Source organism: Hyalella azteca, unplaced genomic scaffold (genome assembly GCF_000764305.2).
Source record: "Hyalella azteca isolate HAZT.00-mixed unplaced genomic scaffold, Hazt_2.0.2 contig9637, whole genome shotgun sequence".
Taxonomy (NCBI): Eukaryota; Metazoa; Arthropoda; class Malacostraca; order Amphipoda; family Hyalellidae; genus Hyalella; species Hyalella azteca.
In genome coordinates this window covers 39,211-55,221 of record NW_025939703.1, presented here as the reverse complement: position 1 = coordinate 55,221, position 16,011 = coordinate 39,211, and the positions used below count along the sequence as shown (strand labels likewise).

The 16,011-nt window shown below is 39.0% G+C and overlaps 1 protein-coding gene across 1 annotated transcript; it reads right to left on the bottom strand.

The window, feature by feature from the left end:
- Window positions 1–3,716: 3,716 nt before the first annotated feature.
- Window positions 3,717–15,560, bottom strand: LOC108669645 (carboxypeptidase B). The gene is made up of 9 exons (XM_018157040.2): window positions 15,207–15,560; window positions 13,953–14,059; window positions 13,249–13,445; window positions 10,377–10,521; window positions 9,522–9,673; window positions 8,670–8,760; window positions 7,386–7,582; window positions 4,640–4,724; window positions 3,717–4,180 (listed from the first exon to the last, which is right to left on the bottom strand). The coding sequence occupies exons 1-9, from the start codon at window positions 15,290–15,292 to the stop codon at window positions 3,996–3,998; spliced, it is 1,245 nt and encodes a 414-aa protein (XP_018012529.1). The 5' UTR covers window positions 15,293–15,560; the 3' UTR covers window positions 3,717–3,995.
- Window positions 15,561–16,011: the final 451 nt, after the last annotated feature.

Below are 16,011 nucleotides of genomic sequence, written 5' to 3'. Positions count from 1 at the left end.
TTGGTGGATATCCGGAGAGATCCAAGGCGTTCGATTCAGGGCTTATTGGTGCACAAAATTGGTGGCGCGTGGCTGCGCTCCCCAGCTTCCCATAAAAATGCATGACGAACATTTTTTAACCCTATTTAAGGTATGTATAAATGTGATCATTTAGATTTTAAGGTAAATTTGACGATTTCTAATTTATGCAGAAATAAATTAGTACAATATTTCAAAGCGCATCATGCGTTTGGTTTTATCGCGCAGAAAGAACCTCTCATGAATAGGTCCATAAAAGCGTCAGTGCAGCGTCATGCCCGCACTTTTCCCTGATGACGGGAGAGTTGTTGATAGAAGCTGATGATTACAATGCACTGATACCCAATCTATTCAGGCTTAAAAGTTAAATAATTGGCCATTATTCCCCTATCAGTTTTCATCACTATAGTAATTGTGGAGTCAAAAAAGGACTTCTTGCAGGCACTGTGCGGTTTGAATCCGAAACCCATGTCGCAAAAACGCCGGAGTGTAGGGCATCAGAATGTGCTAAAGTTTACAACGGCTGTTTCTGACCACGAGTAGAGAGCTGCGATTGAAGACCGAAGATCCGTTTTTCACAGCTAATTTCAAGCACTGCGTTCTACTTGTTCAAGTCTATTATGTTCACATAACTACTTTCAACTGAAAATATATGCACGAGATGTCAGTATAGAAAACTCCTTCCAGAGATTAGCGAAAAATTTTAATTTTGAAAACTTTAGCATCAACAACCTGATGCAAATCCTGTTCAACGGTAAAGAAGTTTATGGACTTTTGATTGCGGCAAATCATCTATAATATATACTCACTGTAGTACAATCAGATAATCCGTCTTACAGTGAATACTTGTTCATTTTATCTGATATAAGATTTTCATCGAAACTCGTGCTCTTATTCTTTATCTATAGGAAGACTTTTCTTTATGTTAGTAACTAAGCGCCACAACAACTGTAACAAATTCTATACCACTAGTCATTTAACCGAAAATGTATGCTACAAGTTCTGAACTGTGTCATCATTGATACGTCTGAAGCATATCTGAAATAGGTACGTATGCCCTCTGGTTCAAACGTTATAGATTATCTTGTCTCTAAAACTAATATTTCAAGATATCATGCGTCTAATGCAGAGGCAATCGAGAATTTTGGTGATTATCATTGCAATAAAAATAATATTCAACAAAGTATGTGCACGCCCCCTCCCACATTCAGAATTCTGACAAAATCACTAGGATTGTGTGACGAGACAAATTACTATCGGTGTATCACATGACATCTGAAATTTAGGGTAAACTTAAGAAAAAGGGTGGTTGAGTAATTCTAAGCTGAATAATTTAAGGCCTTCTATCATTTTCTTATCGAATGCTTCTCTCTCGCTCTCCAATAGACGCGTTCTTATAACGGAATTTTTCTTGTGCGTCCATTTTAGTGCTCGCTGCACTTGACTGCGGTCCTCAGATGCGGGGCTAAGATTTTCTAGAGGGAGAACTACCTGCGTTTCATTTATTTGTCCCAATTTCATAATGGACGTTGGTCGTATAACGGCAGCGTCAACTTCTAAGCTATTTGTTTTCTTCTTGTCATATCGATGATTTTCTATGCAGGAGATACGCTTTTGTTGATAGGCCTTTATCATGTTTGTGATAAATTGTGTGACTCCGTGCCACGAGTCGAATGGCTGGTTCGCTAAGCAACTCTTGAGTCGGTACAGGACAAATATAACTAGATTTTCTACGACATTGCTCTCTTGTGATTTTCAGTTGCTTTGTATTACATTGACTCTCATTATATAATATAGCTTTATGTTTCAATGTTAAGGCCTTTGACCGCTTTATAGTATATTGCGTCTCACTTGCATTGAGTTGGTCTAATCAGTGTTATCGGGGATATTGAACTGCTGAACGGGAATAATGTTCATCACTAATGTTGAAATCGGGAATAATCTCAATAGAGATTTTAACCAATTACTCGCGTTATTATTCTACATGCCGTCCGACATTTAAGCGGATTATTATTTTCTGGATGAAAAAGTAGGAAGCCGCAAAGTACAAAAATGGGCGTAACCTCAAACGGGGTAAAATAGGACGGACGGGGTAAATCGGGACAGTCCTCCGACATTTCGTAGAAATGTCGTAGCAGCTAAACTAATTGAAATATTGCAAAACTAAAAAAAGTGACGTGAAGTTCGGCATTTTGCCTATCTATGAAGCATAAAGCAAGTTGAGAAATCACACATTTACTACTTCTAAAAAATTCCTGAAAAAAGTGAGAGGTGAGATTTTGGAAAAGTACCTCTGCAAAGGTCTAAAAAAAATTCGCCTTATTAGAAAATTTTAACATTTTACTTACATAAAAGTTGCACACAGTTATTTGATTAAAAACGTGATTGCCTGAATTTCCGCAACTCATTCAAAAAATGGCAGCCATTTCTGCACGGCGGGGCAATATTGGACACCCCCATGGGGTAATAAGGGACAACCCCCCGGCCCCCCGGGGTAATAAGGGACTTCCCTAAAAACGCATTTGCAGTAGAACTTCGGTTAGCAAAGAATCCAGTTAACGAAAAAATCAATTAACAACAAAGAATTTTGATTACATTTACCTCGCTCAGCGACAAAAATTTCACTTAACGAAAAATTAATGCATCATCAGTCATCATCACAAAATTGTGCATAGAATGTCATAGATCGAATTATTGTGTGAAAAGAATTAAATAATTAAATAGTAATTAACCTAAACTATGATTTATTTCTCTAAAAATCAGATGGTTGTCACTAAAATATTCCTTTCTGTTTCAGGTATGTTTTTTACAATCTTTTTTTGTCATAGTGAATTAACGTGATCCAATTAAAATGGTGCGAATTTACAAGCTGTCCTGTAAGCTTACAGATGTACAGATATGCAGAGGAAATGCTATATGGCTGCTGATATGAAGCTTGCAGTGGACAAGGTCGTTGTCAATGCTCAATGGCATGTCTATGGATTTGGTAGTATCACATCAATTATACGGTAGTGTACATAAAAATGTAATATCAATCAATTATATCAATATCAAAAATATCATATCAATAAAGGAAAAACAAGTAAAAATCACTGAAAATGTCATTTTCATTCATTTTACATCTACATCATCTACAGAGGAAGAGGAGGACTTCAGAGTACTGTTAGTATTAGATGAGTACACTCTGCATGCTTCAAACGTTTTCAAATTCCGTTTTATTTAAAGTGTCCTGGTTTAGCCCGTTCCCAAGGGAAATTCAGGTAGCTTTTATTTTGCGCCTGGCACCTTACGAATAGCATATGGAATTTTCCGGAGATGCCATAAGAAATCCTTGCAAAGACTTTTTCAAAATGAGCCCAAATTCGTTTATGAAATGTTTCATGGTAAGAAGTTATTATCGAAAAATCCTAATTACCGTCCTTTATTACCCCGTTTGACGGTACCGTTTTCGTGCGGGAAAACGTTTCCGTCGTATAATTTTACTGTAAGGAACTAGCTACTGTAACGCCGGTGGGAACGTTTTATGGTCGTTTGTATTTAACAGTGTTGTCTAGATTACGGAGTTCAGGGATGTTAGTAAACTGTCAGTTTGGTCTCAAATTTCATATAAAAGCTTATATGAGATGAATTTTGTTCAATTTGATCTAGTTTTCAGCACACATATTTTATTTGTAAATGCATATAAATGAAACGAATTATTCAAATTGAAATTTTATTCGCGCATGAGTTAGTTCATCAGTTGGAACTGAACAGTACCAAATGTTTGTGAAAACATCTACTGGACAAGTAATGAAATATACTGCACATTCGTTATTAATCTATAGAATTGAGCAACCAATAGATCTATTATAATTCAAGTTGGAAGCAATCCATTACAAGTAGACTCAAATTCTATCGAAAATATATTTCATAATCAACAAAAATTCATTGACCTGTTAATCTATTTTGGCTTGAGCGATTGTTATAATATTTCACGGCTAATAATGGCCGATGAACTGTGCAATCAACTTGAATCCCTCCCACGTTTCCTCTGCCGTAGGAATTATCAAGTTCTCCGGGAGTTCGAACCCGTATTGCCCCTGGTCCCTGAGCTCAATGGTGTATGCGTATTCTGACCCACCTACACTTAGGGCCCAGTCATCCGAACCTCCGGCGGCGATGTCTGCAAAAAAATGTGTCCATAGTTCTATTTGAAAATGAATGGATCATATTGTCCAAATGGTGACACATTTTCTTATGCACTGCGCGCGAGAGCGGACGTAGAGCACTGATACGCCCCTTTTGGCCGGGCTAGAATGGGTCAGGTTGACCCACACAAGCGCAAAAGTGAATAACATTTTTCAATACTCAATTTAATCATTTAATTTATGTATTTATTTATTTATTTAATTTAATTATTTATTACTCATTTAATTACATATTTCAATTATTTAATTTAATTGCAAAATTCATTGAATTTTACCGTTATATGCAGCGTGATGGCACTGAAATATGGCGTATTAATCTTTACGAATGGTTATAAAATATAATATGATATATATATAGTATATTCAAAAATCTATATTATGTACTAGTAAACAGAAGGATGTGTAATTTAATCTTTAATATTAATGATACTAACAGCTGGTGTTAGACGAAGAGCCAACTTCGTACTGCGTGCCGTGGACGGCGGTCAGGGCGGCCACGGCTGCGATGGCAAGCGAATGCTGATAATTCATCGATAAAATTTATTAATAACTAATGAATTTTTTCTTATTTAACATTTACTAGTGAAGAAAAATCGTAAGGATTATGTTAAAAATTCATTGTTATGATTTATTTATAACCAATTTTTATGAGGAAGAAATAATCCAGAAGATAATGATGTTGATACTTCATTATAATTTGTTAATATGTTGTACTGTTTTCAGTAAGGAAGAAAAGAGTCAATTATTATTTATGAAATATTAGAGAAATGGCTCCAGATCATGTCTTCATCAAATAACGAAATATTCAACGATAGTAAAAAACTTACTTTTGATTACCCTTTGATTATTGTTAATTTAATTATTTATTTGCTTATTGTTAATTTCTAAGCAAATTATTGTCCGAAATACCTTTTGCTTATCAACCTTTTCTTTATCAAGATATAATCTTTATTTGATTTTACGAAATAACGATTATCTAATTAAGCTAAATAAGGGAGGTTTGAGGCGCTGCCTCAGAAGCCTAATTTAAATTATGACTTGAATTTATATCACTTGTTTGCTTAAATCGCAAATTTACTAAGAATTTAAAAGCAAAGAAAAGTCCACAAAAATTCATATCTTTATAGAAAACGTTTCGGAGACCAGCTCCATCGTCAGTTCGTAGAATCTAGAATCACGAATCAGAAGTCACAAATTAATACATTGAAAACACAGAACAAAATTAAAACCTAAATTTACAAGTAATAGACGGAGCAAAAAAAACTATCTATTAACAATTTCAAGGGGATAGGAGCTAGCAGCTGAATTCAAACTGGGCATAAATTTAAAGATGTACAGTGATTCTAAAATGCGCAAATCGGAAGTCCCGGAGGTGGAAGCTAACACCCTAAAGTCACTGTCAGAAATAGGGACATCACACTGCTCGGCGTGAGCGCGCACAGCCGAATGAGGTGGGCGCGATAGCAACTGTCCGGTTCTACAACTCCTGCCCTTATGCTCAAAGACCCTGGAATAAAGATTTTGGTATGTGGAACAAATGCGAAAACCTCTGTGTAATAATGTTTGAAGCCCATTAACTTGAATCGGAACGAACAAAAACTAAAGAAACTGGGACTTAGGCCGGTGAAAGTCGGTTTTCGGTACACAGAAGTCAGAAAACGGCATAATATTAGATTTGGTAATATTGCAATCGAGGAAGGACAAACTATTGTTAGATTCAAGCTCTATAGTAAATTTGATAGAATTATGTTGTGAGTTTACGTAATCAAAGAATAGTTGGACATGAGAAGGATGTTTGAAAATTAAAAAAGTGTCATCGACGTATCTGTTATAGAATATTGGCTTAAAATCGAGAGGACATTTGGCCAGCCAAGAAACCTCGTGAAAGCACATAAAAATATTTGCAAAGGTCGGGCCAAGCGGAAGTCCCATGCCTAAACCGTCAATCTGTCTATAAAACTTGCCCGCAAATATGAAAATTGAGTTAAGAACTGACAATTCCAAAAGAGATTTGAAAAATTTACGGTTTAAACCAATCACAAGATCATAAATATCTTGAAACAGTGAATTTAGGCAAATTTCAATTGTTTCGTGAAGGGGTATGTTGGTAAACAAATTTTCTACGTCAAATGAGGCCATAGTTAAATCCTGAACGTCGGTAAAATTCTTCAAGCGATCCACAAACGTAAAAGAATTTTCAACAGTATACTGATTAGTCGTAAGACAGTTTAAAACTGTTACCAGAAATTTAGCAAGTTTAAAACTAGAAGTATTATACGCGGCAAAAATTGGTCGAAATTGAAACTTAGAGGCAAAATCAGGCTTGTGAATTTTAGGTAAGCCATATAAAATACCGGGGCAAGAACCAGAGGTATAAAGTTTAGTATAAGTTTCAGGTGAAAGGGCAGATGAAACTTTAAGTTTACGCAATAAATTATTGATTTTGTCTTCGATTTTCAAAATGGTTTTAGAGATCTGATCCGTAATTTCAACAAATTTGGAAGAATCGGTGAGGAGTGCATTTAGGCTACTGTTGTAGCGACTACGATCCACCAGAACAACACCCTTGCCCTTATCAGGTTTACAAATGATTAGGTCTTTATATTTTGCTAGGCCTTTCAGTAAAGTGTCACGAGGTTGGAAGACAGAGGAAAAAACTTTATAGGACTTGAAGCCATAAAAACGCCGGTAGGCTAAACTATGCAGGTTGCCTAAAAATCCAAGACGATTAGGAGTTGCAACATTCTTAATGCTAAGAGCCCGCTCACGCCGAGCAGTGTGATGTCCCTATTTCTGACAGTGACTTTAGGGTGTTAGCTTCCACCTCCAGGACTTCCGATTTGCGCATTTTAGAATCACTGTACATCTTTAAACTTAGGCCAAGTTTGAATTCAGCTGCTAGCTCCTATCCCCTTGAAATTGTTAATAGATAGTTTTTTTGCTCCGTCTATTACTTGTAAATTTAGGTTTTAATTTTGTTCTGTGTTTTCAATGTATTAATTTGTGACTTCTGATTTGTTATTCTAGATTCTACGAACTGACGATGGAGCTGGTCTCCGAAACGTTTTTTATAAAGATATGAATTTTTGTGGACTTTTCTTTGCTTTTAAATTCTTAGTAAATTATGACTTTTGATTAATTAATAATCCTGATTACTTATCAATTCCCCGTGCGGCTTACCATGTCCTCCCAGTTGTCGGGGAGGTCGGTGGTGTATCCCCAAGGATACATCCAGAGTTGTGAGTATGAGTGGAATGTGAGGTACACGCGGGGTCTGAGGACAAGAAGTTGGTCCCTCACAACCCTCATCTCAACCTCACTGAAGGGTTCGGGGCCTGCGTATATTTCCGAGCAGGGCATGTCAGAGGCCCCACCCTCTGGGGAAGAATTTTTCAGGTTATTACTAAGTAACTGGTATAAGTCCTGTGCACATGTCACCCCAAATATCTAATTTTACCCTAAAAACAGTCAAACACTAACAATAACATTTGTCTTTACTTTAGTGGCAACTGGCAACTGAACATGTGATAATGCAGTGTGACCACTCTGACATGACCGCAAGTATGCGATCTTTAACAAAATGTTTTGGGTTGACTCGTGAACATTATGATCTGCAGGATATTTTGGCTGGAGCGTTGAACTTCTACATGGAGAGGTCAGAGGCCACTTCCCCTGGGGTAAGAATTTAGGGTTCTGTACAGAAATATTTTATGAAATTCTTGTTTAATTCAAAGTATTATAATATAATATTAATAATTGTTATATAATTTAAGCATTATGATATAATTATAATAACTATATTATAACACTATACCTATATTAAATTCCTTGTTCTCTATATATATCTTAAATTGTATACTTCTGTATTCCTAGTTTGGTGCTCTCGAGTATAAAGAAGGCAATATTAATTAAATGGCTTCTTTCCATCCACTTTTTTTATTATATAGTATTCCTATGTTTAATTCTTTGTTCTCTAAATACATTTCTTATATATACTTTTGTTTTTCTAGTCTGGCGCTCTCGAGTATAAACAAAGAAATATTTGGAAAATATTACCAAATGTTTTAATATTGAAGATCCGTCTAACCACGTACAACTGTTTTCATATAGTATTCTATGTTTGAAATTTATTTTACTTGTTATATCTTATGTGCCATATCAATTTTATGCTTGAAAATTTTTACCTTTGTATAGTGTTTATTGTTACCTACAGAAATCAATTTTACTAAGAAAGATCGACAAAATCTTTCGCAACGAATATACGTAACAAACTTTTTACTCAGAGGGGCGAGGGAGGAGGGGGATTTTTTAATATTTTGAACATATATTTTTTAAATTACATAAATAACATTTTATCTTTTTTTTTGGGGAGGGGGGTTAGATTAACTATAGATTGAAATAAAACTAAATCTAAATTCAAACCATATTTTTCTGTGAATAATATAGATAGTGGGTGACCCTCACCCATCCAGTGGAAGCTCCAGTTCCTGTTAGGGTCGGTGCCCACGCAGGGGCTGCCGGGGTTGGGGGAACGCGTCTTGCGCCACAATCGGTCCTGTTGACGGCACAATAAATAGAAATGCACTCAGAAAAGTTATAGGGTGATATCATCCAGGCAGTGACACACTTTCTTATCCACAGCACGATCAGAAAGCGGATGTAGGACACTGATGCTATTTCATAAAAATCATTGAACGCTATCCGAATAACGACATATTTTATTTAGTTTGCAGAGAGAAGTAGCACCGATACACCTTCTTTCTGGCTTACTAAATCTGGGACAGCATGACAAAAACAAGGGCAAAATATGCATCGATATTTGGAAAAAGTCCCACTCATTTCTTTGAGTGTACCTAAATTCAACGTTAGGCCATTATGATGAGTCCATTAATGCTTTTATTGATGTTAATTGCTGCATGCTTAGGCCTATTAATTTCAGGTATGTAGTACTAATGGGATGGAAGTGGTAGGCATCAACATTTTGGTGATGAAAAGCATGATGGACACACATCAGTAAATCCATACTAGAACGACAAGTGTGTCCTGAGAGTATGACAAGTGCGTTCTGAGAGTTTGACAAATGTGTCCCGAGAGCATGACAAGGACTGGCCGAGCCGAGGGTTTCCTTCAAACTTTGAGCCAAAGCGGATATAAGCGGCTGATTTACGTGCTCCCCGAGTCCTGGATGGAACCTGGTGCAGAGTCGAGATAACCTCTAATTCTTTTAAGGGGAGATGTAGCCAAACCCACAAGGATTGATGATAGGCATGATGGACAGCATTATGGACAGCTTGATGGACAGAATTATAGACTCACTTCAGTGAAGGTGTATGCATAACCATCTGGGTTGATGGACGGCATGAAGTAGAAATCCACATCGTCCAGCAGACCGACACCATCACCTGCCACCAGCTGCTGGATGAAGTACGTCACTGTGGCAGGGGCGATCCACTCTCTGGCGTGCATACCTGCGTGAATATGGCGATTGCGGGTGAGTAGAATGTCGTATCCGGCGAGGAAATGTCAATTGCGAATTATTTTGGTAAACATGGGTGCTATGGAAGGTGACACGATGGCAAATTCGCGCAAATGAGTTGCCAATTAGAGTTTATTGGGGTGTATAAAAGCCACTAGGCTAAATGCCGATAGGTAGCATAGTGCAGAGTGTGTGGGTGGAAGGTCGCAACGCTTGCCGGACTAAGAAATATTCAAGTTGTCATTACTTTTTGTGTGGAGAGAGCGAGACTATGAAGGATACCTCGGTCAGATTTAAATCTCTTGGGAAAAGATCTCTTACTGAAAGGAGCTGAAATTCTTGCCAAAGGTGCTAAAATGAGGGGGAGTTTACCCCTAAGACATTCAAGATACTTGGTAAGTTCCTAGGCACAATCCCTGATAGTCCACTTCTGCACCACTACCGGCGGCGAGAAGCAAGCAAGTGCATCATCAGGCCCAACTGAAGGCATCAGCTGGTCCAATTGAGGGCATCAGTTGGCCTAACTTAGGGCAGATGCGCGGTAACTGCAGACTTGCCAATCAATACCTCGGCGGCGGGGACAATTTGCCTGCCAGGGCTGAAGGAGGCAGAATACAGAGGTGAAACTCCATCGTGGCCTGGGACCGCTACGTCCGAAACACATACTAATATACTTGGGATCATTATAGACTTACCGCCATCCGTGAAGATGGCGTGGACAGCTTGTCCGGTGGACAGCTTGAGGAGCTTCATGGTACGTCCCTCGTACGACGTGCCCACATCCGTCACGGTCGCAATGGACGGGTAATCGGCGGCCAAACTGTCTAGCCACGCATTGATCTGTTCGACGAGTCACAGAGGGGTCAGAGGGGTCATGGGAGTCGAGAGGTCATGAGTAGTTTGGTAATATTTGCAATGCCCACTACCATAATAAAATATACAATGAAATGATTCAAATAACCATGTATATTTAGATATTTGAGGTGGTATCACCCCTGAAGACGATGCCCCTTCATTGCCTGAGCTTGATAAGATTCTTCAGACAATTTTCTCAATCAAAGTTTGCATTTTGCACACAGCCCATCATTCAGTATTAACATTACTTATTTAAATACACAATATTAATTATTATTTTCTGCAAGAAATGTTTTGCTTACAATATTATGCTAGTACACTGTCTGATTGTTTTGAGGATCCTAAAATTTTTCGTAGCATTGAAAATGTTTCAACGAATTTTGGTCATTCATACATCGCCCAAACATATAGAGTGATTCAACTGAAAATGATTTAATTCATTGTAACACTGTGACGTTGCAATGCTAATTACTTCGAGCTGTCATAGTTGATATATCTCCTTCAGGTCTGTTTATTTTTAGACATAGCTCGGCGGGCTTTCCACAGCATTTTTCAGCCACTCATGACGCCAAAGCAGACGCGCCCTGTTTTGAATAGCAAGGCTTGCAAGTTTGGCTTTATTTACTGAACGCTTCTAGAGCACATTTTTATCTGCGATCACATCGTTGCAAAGAAAAGCCAGCTCTCATAATTGATAATAACAATTTTATAGGAACAATACGATGACAAATATCTTCTTAAATCGAAATCGATCGTCGCCTGAAATAGGCAACCCTCACTTTCGAACGAGGCGCTGCGTTAGAAAGTGGCACCCGCGAGCTTGAACGCCGCGCTATTTTAGACGGCGTCCCTCAATCTAAACAAAGACAAACTACGATGAAATTCGCGACCCATCAACAATATCTTATGCCCCAGCAATGTCGCATTCATGCATTAACTCAATACAATCACTCTCCTAGTAACACAGTCACTAGTAGAGTGATTAAAAAATTACAAGAGTTACACGAGAGTGGTTGCAAAAATTACACGAATTACACTTTATTCAATTAAAATACACAGGAACATTACAGGGAATGAAACACGAGCAATAGGGACAACCGTGCGCGAGTAACTCAACAACACTGCTGAAAGCGAGTCAATATGATTGCCCGCGACGGTTCCACTGTCAAACTTTACACCGCCTTCAAAGAATTAATTTTAATCAAACTCAAGTGCATGATACAGTTTGCAAACTATAAATCCGAGAGCATGGGATACGGTGTGACCATATAAAAGTAACGCCGTATCTTATGACTTGAAATTTTAAGTAATTCAAATTGGAATAAATTCTCTAAATTAATATTCATGTAATTATCTTGTATTATTTGCCAATCTTTACACAAATGTCGTATTTTGATATGAGATTATTAACAATTTTTGAGTTATGAACTGAAATAAGTTTTACGAAGTAAAATATTTGTTGTCCAATAACTTTTTGTGTTTGAGTTCGCCAAGTTGTTTAATACATCAACTTAAAGCCCAACACTTGGGTTTTAAGTATCATTTTGATTTGCCACATGAACGCCACATGGATCCAACACATCTGATTTCTTTAATGGTTCTGCTTTATTGGTACAATGTAGTAGCCACATCGCAATGTCATGCATACTCAGAGTAACTGAGTAAGATTAAAGCAATGTGAGCCATATACGTGGAAACCATAGTGCCACTTAATTTCCATATTGTCGCATGGGCCTTTCATGGGCCCATTGCAGATTTTTTACTAATGTATGAACCACTACGTATCCTAGAGAGGGGATGCGGATGTCCATTACAAATACAGAAGTAAAATGGCACCCAGTAACCATCACGAGAATATAGGCGAGCATCAAGTGACCATAACAAGTATTGCAGAAGAACTGGAGTTACCACCATAAATAAATGATTACTGGCCACTCAGTAACCATCACGAAGGTGTGGGTGCCCATTAAATCATAGGTAATTTACTGGGCTCTCAGTGTAGCCGCAGTTTCAGCGCATGGGCGCGTAGCCTTTGTTACTTAGTTAACTAGTTCTCGTTGCGCTTCTTGTACGCGCTTTTCTTGGTCTCGACGCCGGTCAGTGCGGTGGGTGCCCAGCAAAAAATAAGTAAATAACAGAGCACCTAGTAACCTTATCAAGGATTTGGGCAACAAGTTCATACTAACTATTCAATAAGACATCCAGCAACCATCTCTTAAATAAGCAGGGGATTCGGGTGCCTTGTACATAATAACAAAGTAATAGGACATCCAGCTGCCATAACCTACTACCCTATTAAAATCAGCGACCTCTCCACCCTAGGCTGAATAGTCGCTGCAGTCTGAATAGACTGGGTATGCTAAGTCACCCGATCGAGATCAGTTTCTGGTCAGAATCTCATTTCCGACTTTATAGTCGTCTGTGAGTATGAGAATGGTTGGCCGGGCCGAGTCTCACCAAGCTTGCAAGCTGCTCACAGGTTGAACTTCAAACCCTGAACCGAAACGGACATTAGCTGATATTCGTAATCCCCGTGTGCTGGGCGGCACCTAATGCAGAGCCAGGCCCTCAAAAATTTGTAAAGGTAATCAACCAATACGAAGATATGGTTGCCTAGTACAAAATATAGAGTAAGTGGACATAATACGACATGCTAACTACTTACGAACCTTCTGGTACCTAGCTATGAATTTGGTACCTAGAAGTAGGTACCTCGTCATAATTGTAGTATGCGTCCCACGACATCCTGGCGTCTCCAGCCCTGGTTCGGGCCTGCAGGTGCTTCTCCTTCATGTCAGCGAGGTGGCGGTGGACGTCGGCGATGTGTATACTGTACTGAAGTTTTCGGTGCAGAAGCACAGCCTTCAACATCGGCAGGTCCCAACGCCGGACCATGATGTCGATTTCGCCTGTGAGGAGAAATGTGTTTCCGGAGCGGTGTTGTTGATTGAGGGGAAAAATAGGAGAGTGAGGTTATTAGTGAGGTCCTTAGGAGAGTGAGATTATTGACTGAGGGGAAAAGGTCATCTAGTGAGGATACTAAGTTGGGATCTGAGAAGGAGGTTGGGTTTGTTGAGCGAGGGTAAAATGTTATCTCCTTAGGGTACTAAGTTGTATCATATGCAGAAGGGGATATAGCTAACTGAGGGGAAAAGTTATATAGCGAGGATACTATGTTGGGTCCTGAGAAGAGAAGGAGGTGGGCTAGCTGAGGTGAGATACTTATTAAGCTAGGAGATAGTTCAACAACTCAAAGCAAGACAACTTTCCCTACGTACTGAATACCTAGTGTGCTTGACTAATCACGTATCCACGGCAAACAGATAGGTCCTACTTAGTCCACTTAACTAGTGACACAGACAGAGCACTTGGCTCGGTTCTACCTAGTCCACTAGTTGACTTAACTAGTTACGTACCCAGGGCACGTGGCTCAGTCCAGAAGTCCAGTGTGGTACGCGATTGCAGGTACGCAAAGTACGTCAGGTCCGCGAGGTCCGTCACCTTCACCCTAAGTACCTGCGCCCTGCGACAATCACAAGAAAATTAATGAGTCGCGTATTGTCCACATAGTGACACGCTTTCTTACACACCCGAAATACCTACGCTCTGCACCGGGAAATCAAAAATTTTTTGGGTCATATACTAACAAGATTGTGACAAGTTTTCTTACACACTGCGCAGGCAGAGAGCAGACAGAGTACAAATATCCAGTGTGAACAATGAATGGGTAATACATTTTACAAAAAGTGACAATTTCTCATCCATAGCACGAGCAGACTGTAGACGTATGACTTTTATGTCCCTGTGAAAAAGGAATGGGTCGTAGATTAGGTTTGGTATGCTGCTTTGGCTAGCTTAGTTGAAGTTAGGTTTGTTGAGGTTAGGTTGGTCGATGCTAGGGTAGGTGAGGTTGGGTTTGTCAGCGCCCATTTAGTAAGCGCCACCTGAGGATCGTGATAAGTGACTAAGGTTGTGAAGCATAAGTAAGACACAGCAGTCTAGATAACATATCTTGATATACGGGGTGGTAATACAAGAGTTACGACACAGAGGTATAAGGTACGGCGTCGACCGTTAAGTCGGAGAACTCAATAGGGAGCAAAATCGCGGAGCGCATATCAACTACTGTGGGAATCTTACTGAGGTGCCCAGCCCTTTAAATGGATCTCGGCTTCCGCCCACAACCAAGGTCTTGATCGCGTGATCTATCACGTGATGTCGTCTAGACGCTGACTAAGGTCTAATACTTTTCCATGAATCTCTATCAGGTTAAGTGAATATTACGTCTCAATTACATATGATCTAATAACATAATATAATTATAATGAATATAATGAGACGCCAGATTGACATCGGACAGGTTATTTGAGGTTAGGTTAGTTGATGTTAGGGTAGTTGAGGTTAGGTTGGTGGTGATTATGTTTGTTGGGGTTAGGTTTTTGATGGTGGAGTAGTTATTGAGGTTAAGTTATTTGAAGTTAGGTAAGTAGAAATATGGTTAGTTGAGGTTAGGTTAGATTAGATTAGGTCAGATTAGTTCAGGATTGTTGATATTAGGTTAGTCGATGCTAGGTTTGATTTGATTAGGTTAGGTTTGTTGATATTAGGTCAGTCGATGCTAGGTTAGATGAGATTAATTTAGGTTATAAGTTAGGTTTTGACCCACTCACCCGTGGTTGTCCCGTGAAGGCTCGTGGAGAGGTACCGCCGTCGCTAGGGCTATGCCTGCCAACAATACCGCCAACTTCAACTTCATCCTGACCCTGGGGTGTGTGGCGGTGTTTCAAGTTTAACTAATTACGATTGAAACTACTTACACTATTTATTGTAATTATGTATGCACTAACTAGTTTCAATAAAACACTTTTAAATGGAGACTTTAACATAACTGGTCGCGATAAACCACGTACAACTTATAACCTACCCGTACCTAGTCACCGCAAACCGTGCAACTAATAACTTAATTCCATCTAGTCACCGTAAACCGGTACAACTAATAACTTACTTTCACCTAGTACAACCCGTATAACTAATAACTCATTATAGAATAGAATACAATAGAATAGAATAGAATAGAATAGAAGTGTCGGCACTGAAGAAATAGGCCCATGGCCTGTTGCCAATTCTTGAATTTTTCTTGACTTGATTCACAAGGGATCCGGCCTTTGGAACCCGATCTTTTCATAACTGTCGATTGATTGAGATAGCTGCTGGACTTATTGCCTGGTCCGTAATTTGCTAGGCATTTCAAGACTGAACATATGCTCCTGCATAGCCTCGTCTAGTCTGTTCTTGAAGGCGGTTATACTCGGAGCGTCAACGATGCTATCAAGGAGGCTGTTCCACATGTCGGTGTCTCGAAGCGAGAAGAAATGTTGTCGCGTGGATGTGATACAACGCAGTTTTGCAGTTTATAGCCGTGGCCCCTGGTGTTGGTTCTTGTTTCAAATTCTATTAATCCTTCTGGGACCTTGT